Source organism: Lemur catta, chromosome 1 (genome assembly GCF_020740605.2).
Source record: "Lemur catta isolate mLemCat1 chromosome 1, mLemCat1.pri, whole genome shotgun sequence".
NCBI lineage: Eukaryota > Metazoa > Chordata > Mammalia > Primates > Lemuridae > Lemur > Lemur catta.
This window is the reverse complement of record NC_059128.1, coordinates 213,361,092-213,375,469: the sequence shown is the minus strand read 5'-3', so window position 1 is coordinate 213,375,469 and position 14,378 is coordinate 213,361,092. Positions and strand designations below refer to the sequence as shown.

At 39.9% G+C, this 14,378-nt stretch overlaps 1 protein-coding gene across 1 annotated transcript in view; it reads right to left on the bottom strand.

The window, feature by feature from the left end:
* TPRG1 (tumor protein p63 regulated 1) overlaps positions 1-14,378 on the bottom strand; it is an 89,870-nt gene that overhangs the window by 51,438 nt on the left and 24,054 nt on the right. The window contains exon 3 of the mRNA XM_045539917.1: positions 9,959-10,135. Coding sequence (XP_045395873.1) covers positions 9,959-10,135 — 177 coding nt within the window. The remainder of the gene's footprint in view (positions 1-9,958; positions 10,136-14,378) is intronic.

Below are 14,378 nucleotides of genomic sequence, written 5' to 3'. Positions count from 1 at the left end.
TGGCGACCAGAGCATTTCATCCACATTACAGGGAGACGGAGGGGAGGTGGAAGGGATGGAGAAGAGTGCTTCTCTGCCTTTTGAGAAGACTTTCCAGAAGACCTTCTCATTTCTTCTGCTTAAATTTTTTGGCCAGAACTTAGTCAAATGGGAAGATTTAACTTCAACAAGATGGCCACTCATGTGAGGACTCCGGCTTGATGCCACTCTTCAGAAGATGAGATTCCCTTCACCACCAGTCCCACTACTCACCTACATGGACAACCATACTAAGACTTTGTGATCCTAAGCACTGTAAATATCATGGCTTTCCTCTCTGTTCACGTACAGATCAAAATATAAACCATACTAAATCACAGAGCAGAACATTTTCATGAATGTTAAAATTAAAATAGCTTCTTTCTAGATTTCAAGTTTTTGAATAAGTGCTTTAAGACTGAACATTTGTCAGTTTTTGGTGGCCATATTTTGCCATTGTCCTACCCCTGTGCTTCTCTGCGTATTGGATAATTCAGCACTGTTTACAATCTCTCTTGTATTTCAATTGCTCCCAGGGCTTCATATGCTGAATCCTATGGATTACATAAATATTTCTATAAATAATGGTTAATTTGAAAGAGAAAAATATTATATCATTTCATATTATTTACTGAGGAATATTTGGGAAAGGAAGTGATGAGAAATCAAGGAGTTACTTCTTAGGAAGAAAACAACCTAGACCCTTGTTCAATAACCTCTCGCCCCACCATTCACCTAAGAGAAATTGCTTTGCTTTGTGTTTAAAAAAAATCTTTTTTGGTGAGGTAAACACTCCATTGGATAAATACTTCCAGGAGTCAGATATATCTAAATGAAGAATAACTTAACCTACTTCATACCATTCTAAGTGTTTTTAATAAATAGTGAAAAGAGGAAGGATATGAAAAAAGAAGTATGAACTATATAGGTGGGTCTGGGAAGTTCTGACTGAGGAGAAAGTAGAAAGAGAACAAAGAGGAGAAAGAAAAATATGCCAGCTGAAACTAGAAAGGAGATCAAACACCAACTCTGGCCTATCTTCCCTCATCCCATTCCATCCTTCCCTCAGGTCTATAAAATAAATGCACAAATGCTCAAATCCTGCTACAACTTTCCCAAAGCAAAAACTGCCATTAGTCACTGTACTGCTTGCCTGCTGACAAGGAATTCTTATTTTTCTCATTTCATGGAAGCAAAACTAAAAAGACGGTTATAAAATCTTGGTTAACAATTGACCCAAGAGATGGCAGGGACTTTAAGTTCATCTAATTATGGAGACTTCATATTGCATTTCCAAATATTAATAGTTGCTGTCACTTAGTTAGGATTAACAAGGGCATATGTTCTTCTTTATCAGAGTGAGTGAGCTAAAAAGAGAGCACTCCCCACCCCCACTCCCACCCCACCCCACCCCACCCCACCCCACCCCCGCCTCTCCAGGCCTACACCCATTCCCACTACCTCCCAGTACCCTGCTGCCTCCATTTCTTAGCTGAAACACTTCTTAAGAACTCATGCAAACTTCACAGGTCTCTTAGTTTGGAGTAAAATGCCATAGCATCAAGATACTCTTCTGATTTTAATCTCTCAAATCTCTCCATCATCACTGATAAAGCCCTGTGTTTATAGAATACCTTTCCCCAAGAAACCCAGGGTGATTTATAGACATTATCTCATTACACAGTAAGTAATTATCCTAAGGGATAAGTGGGCAATTTTATTCATTTTATGCACTGAATCAGACCCATTTCCCAGCAGTGCCAGAGATGGCCCCACAGTTTATAGCAAGGCCTCGCAAGCTAGTTTTAACCGTGAACCACTTTACTCCTAGTGAAGGCCAGCACAAACAGCAGATAAAAGCAGAGTTATTCTAAGTCCTCCAAAATGGGCATAGCTTATCAATACCCAACTATAAAACTCATCTCTTCCTCAGCGTTCTTCAGGCTTGTGGTATTTAGCAGGCCCAAGTTGTGTTGGCCTGTTTGCAGTTCCTCTGAGGTGCCAGGCCCTCTCCCCCATTGGCACATACTCTCCCTGAAACACTCTCCATAACCTCCCTTCACCTTGTTAACTCCTACTCATCCTACTAATCTCGGCACCAACATTTCTTCCTCAGTGAATGAAGTCTTTCCTGATCTCCCGCCCTCCAAATTAGGCCAAAATCCTGTAGTACACACTCTGCTATCCTGCGTGTGGCAGGCTGTCTCTACAACAACAGTGCCTACTTCCTGATCTTCATGCCTTCGTGTAAGAGCCTGTCCATGAGCGTGGGCCAGATTAAGTGACTTGCTCTATGAAACAAAGTGTGGCAGAGGTGAGGAGATGTCACTTGCTGGATTAGTTTGTCAATGTCTGTGGCTTCTATTATACTCAACCTCTCTTTTCACCTCTTGCTCTCTCCCGTGCTCCCTCTGAGGAAAGTCTGCAGCCATGGGGTCAGCAGCCTTACAGAAAGGCCCACGTGGCAAGGAACCAATACCTCTGGCCAACTGCCTGCGAGGACCTGGGCCTGCCAACAACCACATGAGTGGTTAGAGTGAGTTTAAAAGTGATCCTGCCACAGCCCCAGTGACACCCTGACTGAGGCTTTTTGAGAGGATCCAGCTAAGTCTTATCCATATTCTCACCTAAAAGCTGAGGGATAATAAATGTTTATTATTTTACACTACTAAGTTTTTAGGTAAGTTGTAATATTGCAATAGATAATTCACATACCCCATATATCTTTCCTTTAAAGTACTTATCACTGTTGTAATTTTATACTTATCAGTATGGTTATTTGATGACTATCTGCTTGCCCCCATGACTGTCAGCTCCATGAGGGCAGAAAGTCTGACTCTTTGAGCGTGATGGTATCATGGTGCCCAGCATGGCACCTGGCACAAGGCAAGTGCTCAATACATGTAAGTTGAGTGGATAGTTTATTCCAACCATTATGTTTTCCCATAGCCTCTCAAGTACCCCAAATAATAGACACGAAGTACATCCTCCACTTGTACGCTCTTGTATGCTCTTCACAGTGTGTCCTGCCCCCCTTCCTCTCCCACACCAGGGAAGTCCAATCCAGTCATCAGATCCCAGAGCTTCCACTGCTGCCAAGTCTTCTCACACCCATGCCCTCCTCTTCTCACCCACTGGCCTAGTGCAAGTACTTATAATTTCCCAACTCTACTATCACAGAATCTCTCCCCTAGCCGGCCCTTTCTCCAGTTTCTGTTTTCTCCAAACCATCTCTTATATTGTTACCACCCGTAACTTTCTGAAGCAAAATGCCATTCATTTCAGACTCCTCCCTGAAAACCTTCACTATCTCACATCCTCATAGACTAAAACCAAACTCCTCATACTAATATTCAAATCCATTAAGAAACTTCCACTATACCTTCCCAACAGCTTGGACCAGACGTTCAGGAGACTTGGTGTGATCACACTAGTTGGGCTGGACTGTCCTGCCCCTCCCTATCTCTCTGCCCAAGTTCTACTTATACGATAATGATTTGATCAGATTCCACCTCCTCCATAAGACCTTCCCATCTCTCCCAGTGGAAATTATCTCTCCCTCTTCTGTACCCATGACAACTGTTGGCTTCCCGCTGGAGCCCTAACCAAAGCCTGCTTTGGGCTAAAGTGTGTGTGTGTGTGTGTGTGTCTGTGTGTGTGTCTGTGTGTCTGTGTGTGTGTGTGTCTGCCTCCCATAAGATTGTGAATATCTTGGTGGCAGAGTCCACGTCTTGTCATTCTGTCATGCACAATGCCTGCCACATGTCCAGGGCTCATTAAGTACTCATCGAATGTAATCAAATTACTACTTGGAAAGCATAAGTATTTTTGGGGGGCTGCTTTTATTTTCAAAATGCTGCTAGGAGGGTAGATTATTAAATCAATGACTTTTAAAGCAAAGACCATAAACCACCTCTGAAGCCAAGAAAAAGACCTGATTAGAGGGAAATACATTGGTACCTTTAATCCTCCACTGAGTTTGGAAAAACAACAAAATGTTAGCTTCCACCAGATCATCTCTTCTTAATTAAAAGTTAGCCAGATTCTTTTGGAGCACTCAGGTTTCTGGTCAGGTCAACAAAACAGTAAGGAACACCACTCACCCACCCTCCTCTGTCTTCCCAGCCTCACTCTGGAGTTATGCAACCCTTGGGGGCGGCATACACTTCAGCTATTTGCCCTGCATTCATAATTAGATTGTCTAGACAGGAGATGTTGCTGGAGCAATAGGAAAATATTTTACAAGGTGTTCCGCAGAACCACACTTATAACAGTGATTAGAACGCACTGACAGACGCGAAGCCAGCAGAATCAGCCTGGGCCATGAGCCGGATTCACCCAGAGCAGAGGCCCTTTGAAGCTCTCATCTGAGGAAGAGATGCCAAATTAGAACTCTGAGGGCACAAAGGAGCTTCCTGGCCTTTAGATGCAAGGAAGCAAGGCTGAGATGGTACAGTAATGTCCGAAATGCCCTTATTCTGCCCTCCATATGCTAACAGTAGGTCAGCAGGGAACAAATGGTAGTTGCTGCTTTCACCAGCATCTCTATGAACAGGATGCATGGAGCCCACAGCAAGAAGTTTCCTGGACCTCACATCTGCAGCTTACCCTTTTCCTTATATTTTGGAGAATGCAAATTTAAACAGTAAGGTGTATGTGCAATGCCTACTCTTGCAGGAAGGCATTTCTTGGCCTGACCTCCCCTCTCAGCTTTTGTTGGCATATCAATATGACAGCAACAATATTTTCCAGCAGAAAACCTCTTTAGAGATATTTTTCACAGGAGGAATTGATTAGGTGAAATCATTTAGCCCTTTAAGATGAATGGCTTTTGGAAAATTGTTATACCAATGCAGTACAGGATTTAAATGCCAAAAAAAAACCAAAAGAAATTTTATAAATTTAGCAAGAGGACATTCAGCAAGGGGAGGGAAATTATATCAGGAAAGTGAATCAGGACCCAGGTCCTTGAATTCCAAACCAGTGTCTTTCTACCAAAAAGATATATATGCTTACGTACTCAAATGCTTACTACATACCAGATATTGTTCTAAGCATTTTACATGTATTATCTCCTTGAATCCTCAACACAGACCAGTGAGAGAGATACTATGATATCCCCACCCCTAGTATACAGACGAGGAAAGGGAGGCAGGAATTGTTAAGTCACTTGCTCCAGGTCACCCTAAGGTAGATCGGGGATTGGCTCCCAGTTAGTCTGACTTCAGAACCTGCCGCCTAAGCCCTACACTGTCTACATTCTACCCCCTTGTTAGAGTTCAAATGGGAACAAAGGTAAAGAAATGGGGCCTATTTATCCTCAGGAATGACAATGCATTCGAGGACAAGTAAGAATTAGGTGCATGACAAAGGCAGGGGAGAATCTGAAATCAAAGAATCTCATGGTTCATATCCTAATCAAACCATTATCTGTTTCCATGATTACACGCAAGTCATGTGACCACTCAGAATCTCAGTTCCCTTATTTTTATCTCTTGTAAGCAAAAAAAAAAAAAATAGGGTGAGTTAACAAGTAAATATGGATTTTTAGAATTCTTTAAGTGGAAATTTACTCTGTTTTAGCACTTTACAAATTACAAAATACTTTCATATGCATCATTTAAATCTACAATGACCCTATGAGTTAGGTTTGGCAGTGATTTTAATATAAATTAGAAATTGAGACCTCCAAGAATTAAAGTGAATTTTCCAAATTCACACAGCAAGCAAATGGTGTGGTTAAGATTAGTCATAGCTTTAACCTTATGGTTAATTCTCACAGAAGCCTCATCTTCCCCTCCCTCCTCCACTTTTCTGGGAGGTTATAGACACAGTAGGATTATAGAAATTTGTTTTTAATTAAAATTTTGGAATAAATTCAGTTATGGTAGAAATAAGATTTAGGGTTGCTGTTTCAGATAAGGAACAATAACAAAAGATATGTACCAGCAACTAGTTGCCCTGGAGGATAAACCAGGCCTTTTACTATTTCTGTCTCTGGTGATTGCTCTAATCCAAAGAAAATCTGCCTTCATCTCACAAATAAATGATCCATAGACTTTAGTTGTCTCTTGCCGTTACCCTTCCCCTTCACATTAATCCAAAGGCAAACTGAATAAAACAAAACAACTCTTGTTTTGTAAGTACCAATAAGTGGGATATGTTGGCACATATTCTGCTGAGTTCTGATAGTCTTCTTCATGGATTCCTTAAAGAAGCAGAAGATACACTAACAGGAGAGGTTATCTTCATGCAGAGGGACTGATGCAGAGGAAAAGAGGAGAGAGGTCCAAAACAAAAAAAGAAAGCAAGGGAAGAGGGAGAAAAGGAGGGAAGGGAAGAGAAGGAAATGGAAGGGAAGGGAGAGAAGGGCAAAGGAGAGAGAGTGAGAGAGCGAGAGAAAGAGGGAGAGGTAAAATATTATTCATCCAAAGAAAAGAGCACTGGACAGAGAATCAGAAGAATCGATTTTGAGACCCAGCTCCAATAGTCAATAGCTGATGATGTCTGAATCCCCGAACCCCTTTTAGTCTCACTTTTCTCATCTATGAAATGTAGTGAATCCACCTGCTTATTCTTGCGTGTTGAAGGCACAGGGGAGGTAAAGGCACTTGATGAACAGTGTCAGTATTACCACCCGCAGCCAGTGGTGCTCACGTTAAGTCAATGCCTTTTCTTCCAAGAAGGGAATTTGCACAGACTCTGTCCAGGCTTTCCCCTGTACTCAGCTCGTCATTACTGAGCAGCTGACCGTTCCTTGCCTCCTGCTATTTTCTCTGCCTGCTGCTGCCTTACCTCTGACCTCATAGTGGTGACCTAATGCTTCAGAAGGGCCAACTGACTCGAAAGTAAAGATAACAATCAAATTAATCTGTTTAGTTCCATGTTAACAAAAGCTTTAATCTGGGAGAAAAATCAGAACTTGTTGACACCTGATATCTATGAGGCATGTTACAAGGTGCTTTCAAGTTATGTCATTAGAGCATAACCAAGACTGTTAGTTAATGAAGCAGAATGACTATTAATGTCACCTTTTAATAGATGAGGACATAAAGTTAACAGTTGTAAAATTGGGACTAAAACCCAAGACTCAATTTCCAGTGCAGTACTTTAATATGGATGTGTACAAAAACTACCCTTAGCAGTACTTAAACAATCACACCTTCATCACATTATGTTCCTACCCCTGGGTGCTTAAAGAAAGCCCTTTAACACTCAGCAGCACGCCAGCCGCTGGCATAGCTTCTCACTGTAACCACAGCATGCAAATCTGGAAAAGCTGCACAGGTTAATTGGGAGGGCCGGAATTACATCACCCCCCAGTGGTAATGATTGGGTGCCTCATGGGAAACAAAATATAATATTCTACAAAAAATGAAATTTGACAAAACTAATGAAAGAAGAGAGGTTAAGGATGAGAGAATGGGAATAGTACAAATATGTAGATTTCTCACCTATCCGAGTGGAGGTTTCATGAACACAATTTAAGAAAGCACATCAAGTGAAAGTATATTATCAAATAAATAGCCATTAAAGCAACTAGTAATGACCACTGGCCAGGCACAGTGGCTCATGCCTGTAATCCTAGCACTTAGGGAGGCCGAGGCAGATCACTTGAGGCCAGGAGTTTGAGACCAGCTTGGGTGACATAGCAAGAACCTGTCTCTACAAAAAATTTTAAAAATTAAAAGAAATTAAAAAAAATTATTATTATATGCAACTTTAAAAAATTAATGAAGTTGAAGTAGGGAAAATGATGGAATTGGGTTGCTCATGTAAACAGGTTTATATAAGGGAATCAATAGGCAACATTCAAAAAAATAGGACTAAGAATATGTTGTTACACTCAAAATCACCAATAGAAAGAGAAACAGACTGCAATTCTTCTATGTTAGAAGAAAACAGCACTTAATAGAAAGCAAAGGAAATGTAGACAATATGGTAATGTATTTTAAAAATACAAAAATCAAGAAGAGAGTATTTAGATCATAATTGTCATATCAATATATGTGATAAGTTCATCTTATCTACTAAAAGAAAAAGCCCCCCAGGTTAGATCATAAAGTACCCCCCTAATATGCTGAAATAAAAAAAATTTAAAAAATTAAAATAAAATTTGAAAAATCAATAAGAAAAGAACAAAATATTCCAGTAGAAAAAAATATGGGCTATGGTTGTAAGTAGGCAGTTCACAGAAAAATAAATAAAATGGTTTTCTAACCTAAGAAAAACACACTTAATCTCCTTCAAATTCTATTGATGCAAATTAAAACCAAAACAAGATACTTTAATCTTTCTCACTGGCAAAAAAAAGTTTCACAATATATGATAATGGTGAGGCTGTGTGGAAGAGAATACCCTCATACTCTGTGGAACATCAATTGGAGTTACATCTTTGGAAGTCAATTTGGCAATATTTATCAGTTAATATTTATATGACATTGATCTAATAATTCCACTTCCAGAAATCCACATTAAAGATACAGTTGCACATTTGTGCTAAGTTCTACAGGCAAGGATATTTGTAACAGCACTATTTGTAGTAACAAAGGTAAAAATAAATATACATCAATGAGGGGCTAGATAAATAGAATCAAAATGGAATATTCTGTACCATTAAAAAGACTGAGATTGATCTACAGATGATTATATAAATCTCCAAGTTATACCTTTGAATAATATATAATAGCATGAGGCAGGACAGTTTATGATATGTGCTTTCATTGGGTAAAATAATACGTAGTAAATATGTGTGTAGATATATACTCTTAAATGTGTAGAAACATACATATATACACATAGAGACTTTTTATTCTTTTATATTTATAGATTTTTTTTTTTTAAGTACACAAGAAACTACTATCACCTGTGGAAAGAATGCTAGAGAACTGAGGGTCTGGGGTAGAAGAGAGAGGTCCTGAAAATAAACCATTTTTTGTGATATTTAAATGTATATTATACAATATGTATATATTATTGAAAAATTGACCAGTTTTAACGAACTTAATCATTTAATCACTTATTGCATCCATGAAAAGAGTAAATAAAAAGTAAGTTTTTAGTATACTATGCTTTGTGTAAGGAAAGCCAATCAATCACTTGATCAAGTTGTGCTTTTTTTCTTTATATTAAAAAAGATTTCTCACTTCTTACTATATGCCAGGCCCAATGTCAGATGCTTAAAGGACAACAAAAAAGTCACTGCCCTCAAGGAGCTCACAGTTCAATGGGAAGATCTCACATTCAGTCTCAGAGAAAGACTGTTGTCCTGGCTTAGACCTAACATGTTTTGTAAAGGAATTTTCCCAGTTCAGCCATCCTCCTCTGTAGACCTCACCACGTCTTGCAGTAATTGTCAGCATCTCTGAAAGAGTTGATGACAGCTCCCCCCCCCACAAGCTTCCAGGGGTGAACCCACAGTCACTTCTTATAAGAAGGACTAGCCATCTTGGGACCTATCCACTGAACATTACAGAATAATTTTAATTCCCAGAGGCATTACACTTTTTCCCACTTCTCCATTCTTGTTTGTGCTGTTTCTTCTGCTTAGAATATTCTTCAACTTTGGTTCCCTTTCTTTAGCTAACTCCTGCTCAACATCAAATATTGGCTCAAGTACTTCTTCAGGAAAGCTTCTCTAATTATCTGCCGCACGAAGTAGGTCAGCACATTTCCCCCCATGTTCCCACACCTCTTTTCACCTTACATTTACCTATTTACCTGTCAGGTTCTCATATTAAAATACAAATGTACTTCAAGTTGTATTCCTAGTGCCTGACATAGAGTAGGAACTCAATAGTCTGATGATTTCAACTTTGATGACTTCTCTGTTCTTCCCTGGGTATTCCCACTTTACAGTACCAAACTGCACTTTGTGATCGTTTTCCCGTATGCCTACCCGCACTGTACCACTTCCCCAAGTCTAGGACATTATACTCACTTGTCCAGTGACATCCCAGGGAAGGCAAACTTGCCCAGACAGATGCGACAGACAGCGCTTAGAGGAATCCGCTGCAGCTGCACACAGCTGAGCATGATGAAGTCATATTTGCAGATCAAGAGAGTCTTGTCTGTGAGCAGCAAAATTCTCTCCTGCTCGTTGTTCCAGTGATCTATCCTGTAGGAACCATCACAGAGAAGTAAAGTTGATCACATGACCTTTCCAAATTAAAGATAATGGCATTCCTAACATAGAAGACAGTGAAGTTTGATCAACTCAGAAGAAAGAGGACCAGAGAAACAGCTAACGCCACTCCCCCCCATTTAATCTAGTCCCATGACTAAATGAGGAGGGGAGGTAGAAGATGATGGGGAAATATTTTGTCATCACAGAGCACAGAGATGATTACCGATGATGGAATCCGTTAGGAGACCAAGTTTGCATTGTGTTGGAAGTCAACTGATTCACACTTCTCTACATCTTCTCAGTTCTCTGGGAAACCTTCAGGGAGCACATCTTCCTCCACGGAGAACAAAAATATCTCTTTGTTCAAACTCAGTCTGTACCACAAAATTTACTCACTGCAAACTAGCTTATGCTAATCTCCAAGGCCACATTGTTAACAAGAGATAAAATGGAGACTTGAACGCAGGTCCACTGTCCTCCAAGCCATCTGTATTTAGAGCTCCTCCTACCATATTCTTGTGGTAGAAATACAGTGAAACAAGTGAAGTGAGATTTTTATGAACCAAAGACAAAGCAGACACTAGATAAATGTTTACTGAATAGATTTTCTTCAGATTTGGGTCTTTTGGGGCACACATGGAAAATTCTGAGTAGGAGTTAAGAATCTCTCCAATGAAGAGAAAAAGAAGGACTCAAAACAATGGCTTCTGTTTAAAAGAAAGTGAGCATGGTCTGTAATTCCCTTGACTAACAGTACTTTTGTTGTCTGTCTGGTATAAGCTTTAGGATATAGCACCACACAACTTGTATTAGAATTGTTTCAATATGTGCTTTGTTTTCCCTGAAAGACTGAAAATATTGATCTGTGACTGACTGATGTATGAATCTCACCACACAGAATCAATCTAATGTGTAAATGGTATGGGCATCCCATTCCCAATCCTTCTCCACAAAGTACCCACAATGCAATTCTTAACATACGAACTGAATGATATCACCCCCCACCCCGTTCACTTTATTAAGTAGCATCCCCTTTATTTTATGATCAAATCCAAACTCCCTAACCTGGACTACAGGTCTGTATAATCTGCCTCTGACCGGGGTCATCTCACACAGTAAGCTGAGAGCACTCATTGTTCAAGTCGTGGTTCAAATGTCTCATTCAAAGAGGATTTCCTAAACTGCTGTAGAATCTTGGCCTTATTACACTCTCTCAAAGCATCCTTATCCTTTCTCCCCCGTGACATTTATCACAGTTGGTAAGGAGGAATGAAATATAAAATGCTTAGCAATGACTAGCACGTGGGCAGTGACCAATCAGAATGTACACTGCAGTACAGAGGGCAGGAAAATGCCAGTAAGTACAGGTTGAGTATCAACCCTGTGTGTGTGCATGTGTGCACACGTGTGTGTGCATATTACATGAGGGCAGAGACTGTGTCTACTGGGCAGTCAAATTGCCTGCACTAAATACGTATCTGTTAAGTGAGTAAATGAATGTCAATTAGAATGATTTTGGAGGCCTTTGGGTGGAGTGAGGGTGGAGGTGGGAACTTGCAGCAATATCACTTACTCCGTAATATTGGACTTTTAACCTTTCTGTGGCTCAGGTTCCATATCTGTGAAATGGAGACAATACTACTGCTCACCTCATGCGTTTGGGGACAAGATTAAAAGAAATGAGTCTCAGTCAGGGCTCCATAAATTAGTTATTATTATCTCTGGTAGGAGCCTACATCACTAAGTGACTTCAGGTAACTCAATTATGTGCCACTTCTCAGTGTAAGCACAGACAGACAAGACAAAGTTAGGAGCTGAATCAATGGGTGGAGGGGCAGGAGGAGACATGAAGGAGAGAAGAGAGATGAAGGGGAAAGAAAGAGGGAGAAGCAAAGGAGAAAAAGAAGGATGTGATCACTGATGAGGCCCTAGTATATGCTGGCCACTACATATTCATGAGTGTTAGTTCTACATCCCACCACAACCCTTTGAAGAAAGTTACATCCAAAGTCACTCAGCTAGAACATGATAGTAGAGTTAGTGGTATAATTGGAGGAAATATTAATAGCATAAAGATCAAGAGATCTGGTTTAAATATTGATTCTACTGTTTCCATCCACCCAAGCACACAGTGATACTCACCTCCCACTCCACTGAGAGAATTCTTGATAGTCTGCTTAACACTCTCAGTCTTAGTCAGAAAGAGATGGGGACTCTGAAATGTCTTATCGGATATCTACATAAACTTCTCTAAATAGACTGCATCTACTTAGCAGTAAGTTATAAGCTGCTGCCTAATAAACCAGACTTGTTTTTAGTCTAAAAAAACGGCAGCTTTTGGTTGAATGGTTTTACTGAAAATGTCAGCACTCCATAATGAGATTTATTTTAAAAGGTAAAGGATTTGGAAAAAAAGGAAAATTCTTTTTAGGAACACAGAGTGCTCTGCTGTGACACAGACTCTGCATAATTTACATGTCGGGAATGTCTGAATTCAAGTAAACACACAGGCTTATAAATAGTTTGGGGCCACCATCTCAAGCTCCTGGGTGGTATACTTATTTATTTAGACTTCAGTCACACCTTTTTCACCCTAAGAACTCATGAAGAAACATTAAATTACATATTCCTAACACTAACATTATTGAAGTTTGGGCAGCAATAATAGCAACAAACATAGCAATAGAAATACCAATAACATATTGTGTTCATACAGCTCATAGAGGTTTATGCAGCCCTTGAAAAATCAATGCTCTCATTTAATCCTCACAAGAACCCTTTCGACCAAGGGTTTTTAAAGACAAGGAAACTAAGGTCCACAGACCCTTAAAATGATTTGCCCAGTGTTTTACCCCGAGCAACAGTAGTGTAGGGACCTGAACCAGAGAGGGAGACACCAACTCAAGGCACAATATTTGCTCTCTCCCCGATACCAACCCTCTTTAAAAAGTGGACCCTTCAGAGTGGTGTGTAAATGTGGTAAAACTCAGCTCTGGAAGGAGCTGATGTGATGAGACACACATCTCCTGGAATTGTTCTCTCTAGAAAACTTCCTCCCCAAAACAACACTCATGACTGTCCCTTCCCAACTGTGTGCTCTTTCAGTGTTCCCATCTTGGGGAAGAACCCTCCCTCCATCCAGTTATGCAAGAGTCATTCTGCACTCATCGTGTTTCCTTACCTTACGTGCCAAGTCCTAAACATTCACTCCCCATATGTCTCTCGATACCACCCACTTCTCTCCATTTCTACCTTAATCATCTCAATCCAGTCTTTTTTCACCTCCTGTCACTAGGCTTGGGAGACTAGTCACCCAGACCTGGTTTATCTACATCTACTCTTGCTGCCTTCCAACTTCTTCACCTTACTGCAGTGAGGTGATTCTTTTTCTAAAAAAAAAACAAAAAATCTGGTCTTCACTGACCCACCTGGCTTAAAATACTTGAATAGTTCCTCGTGGCTCTTATGAAAAATGACAAAAAGTCTTTACCTGGTCTAAGAGGTTCTGCAGTCAGGGCTTATGTAATTCTTCAACCCCATCTCAGGCCTAGTCTCTCCACGCCATTTTCCTTGATCTTCTTTCAGTTTCTGGAATTCACCATGCCCTCTCCAACTTAAGGGTCTTTGCACACGCTGGTCCCTTTGCTGGCAAGGTTCTACATGATCGTCTAACTCACCTAGCTAACTCCTGTAGAGCGAGCTCCATCACCCCCTTCCTCCAGGAATATTTCTCAGACTTCTGTGACTATTTCTCTTCCTTCTAATATACACTTTCATACCCCACACATTTCTCTATTATGGCACTTGTTCCATATGCAATTTTACAGTTATTTCTATGATTATATAATTAATATGTCTTCTTTCCTATACTGTAAACATTGAAAAAGTGCAATCAATTCTTAGATTTGTGTCTCTAAGTTTATAGGTATCTAAAAAATATTTCTGAAATTAGTAAAGAATGAACAATCTTTGCTCTGTGCAACCTATATGTCTTGGCTTATGCTGCTTGGGGAATCTGATCCTCATGTTTACACATTGAAACACTCCCACACAAAATAACACATTTTCAAAAAAAAAATCAGTAACATTGGAAAAATATTCATGCCATAATAATGAAGAAGAGCAGAATGCAAAAATGTTACCTACAGTATTAATCCAATTTTGCAATAACAACAAAATAATATACATATTAAAATGTTAACACTGATTATTTCTGACTGCTGGAATTTTAAGT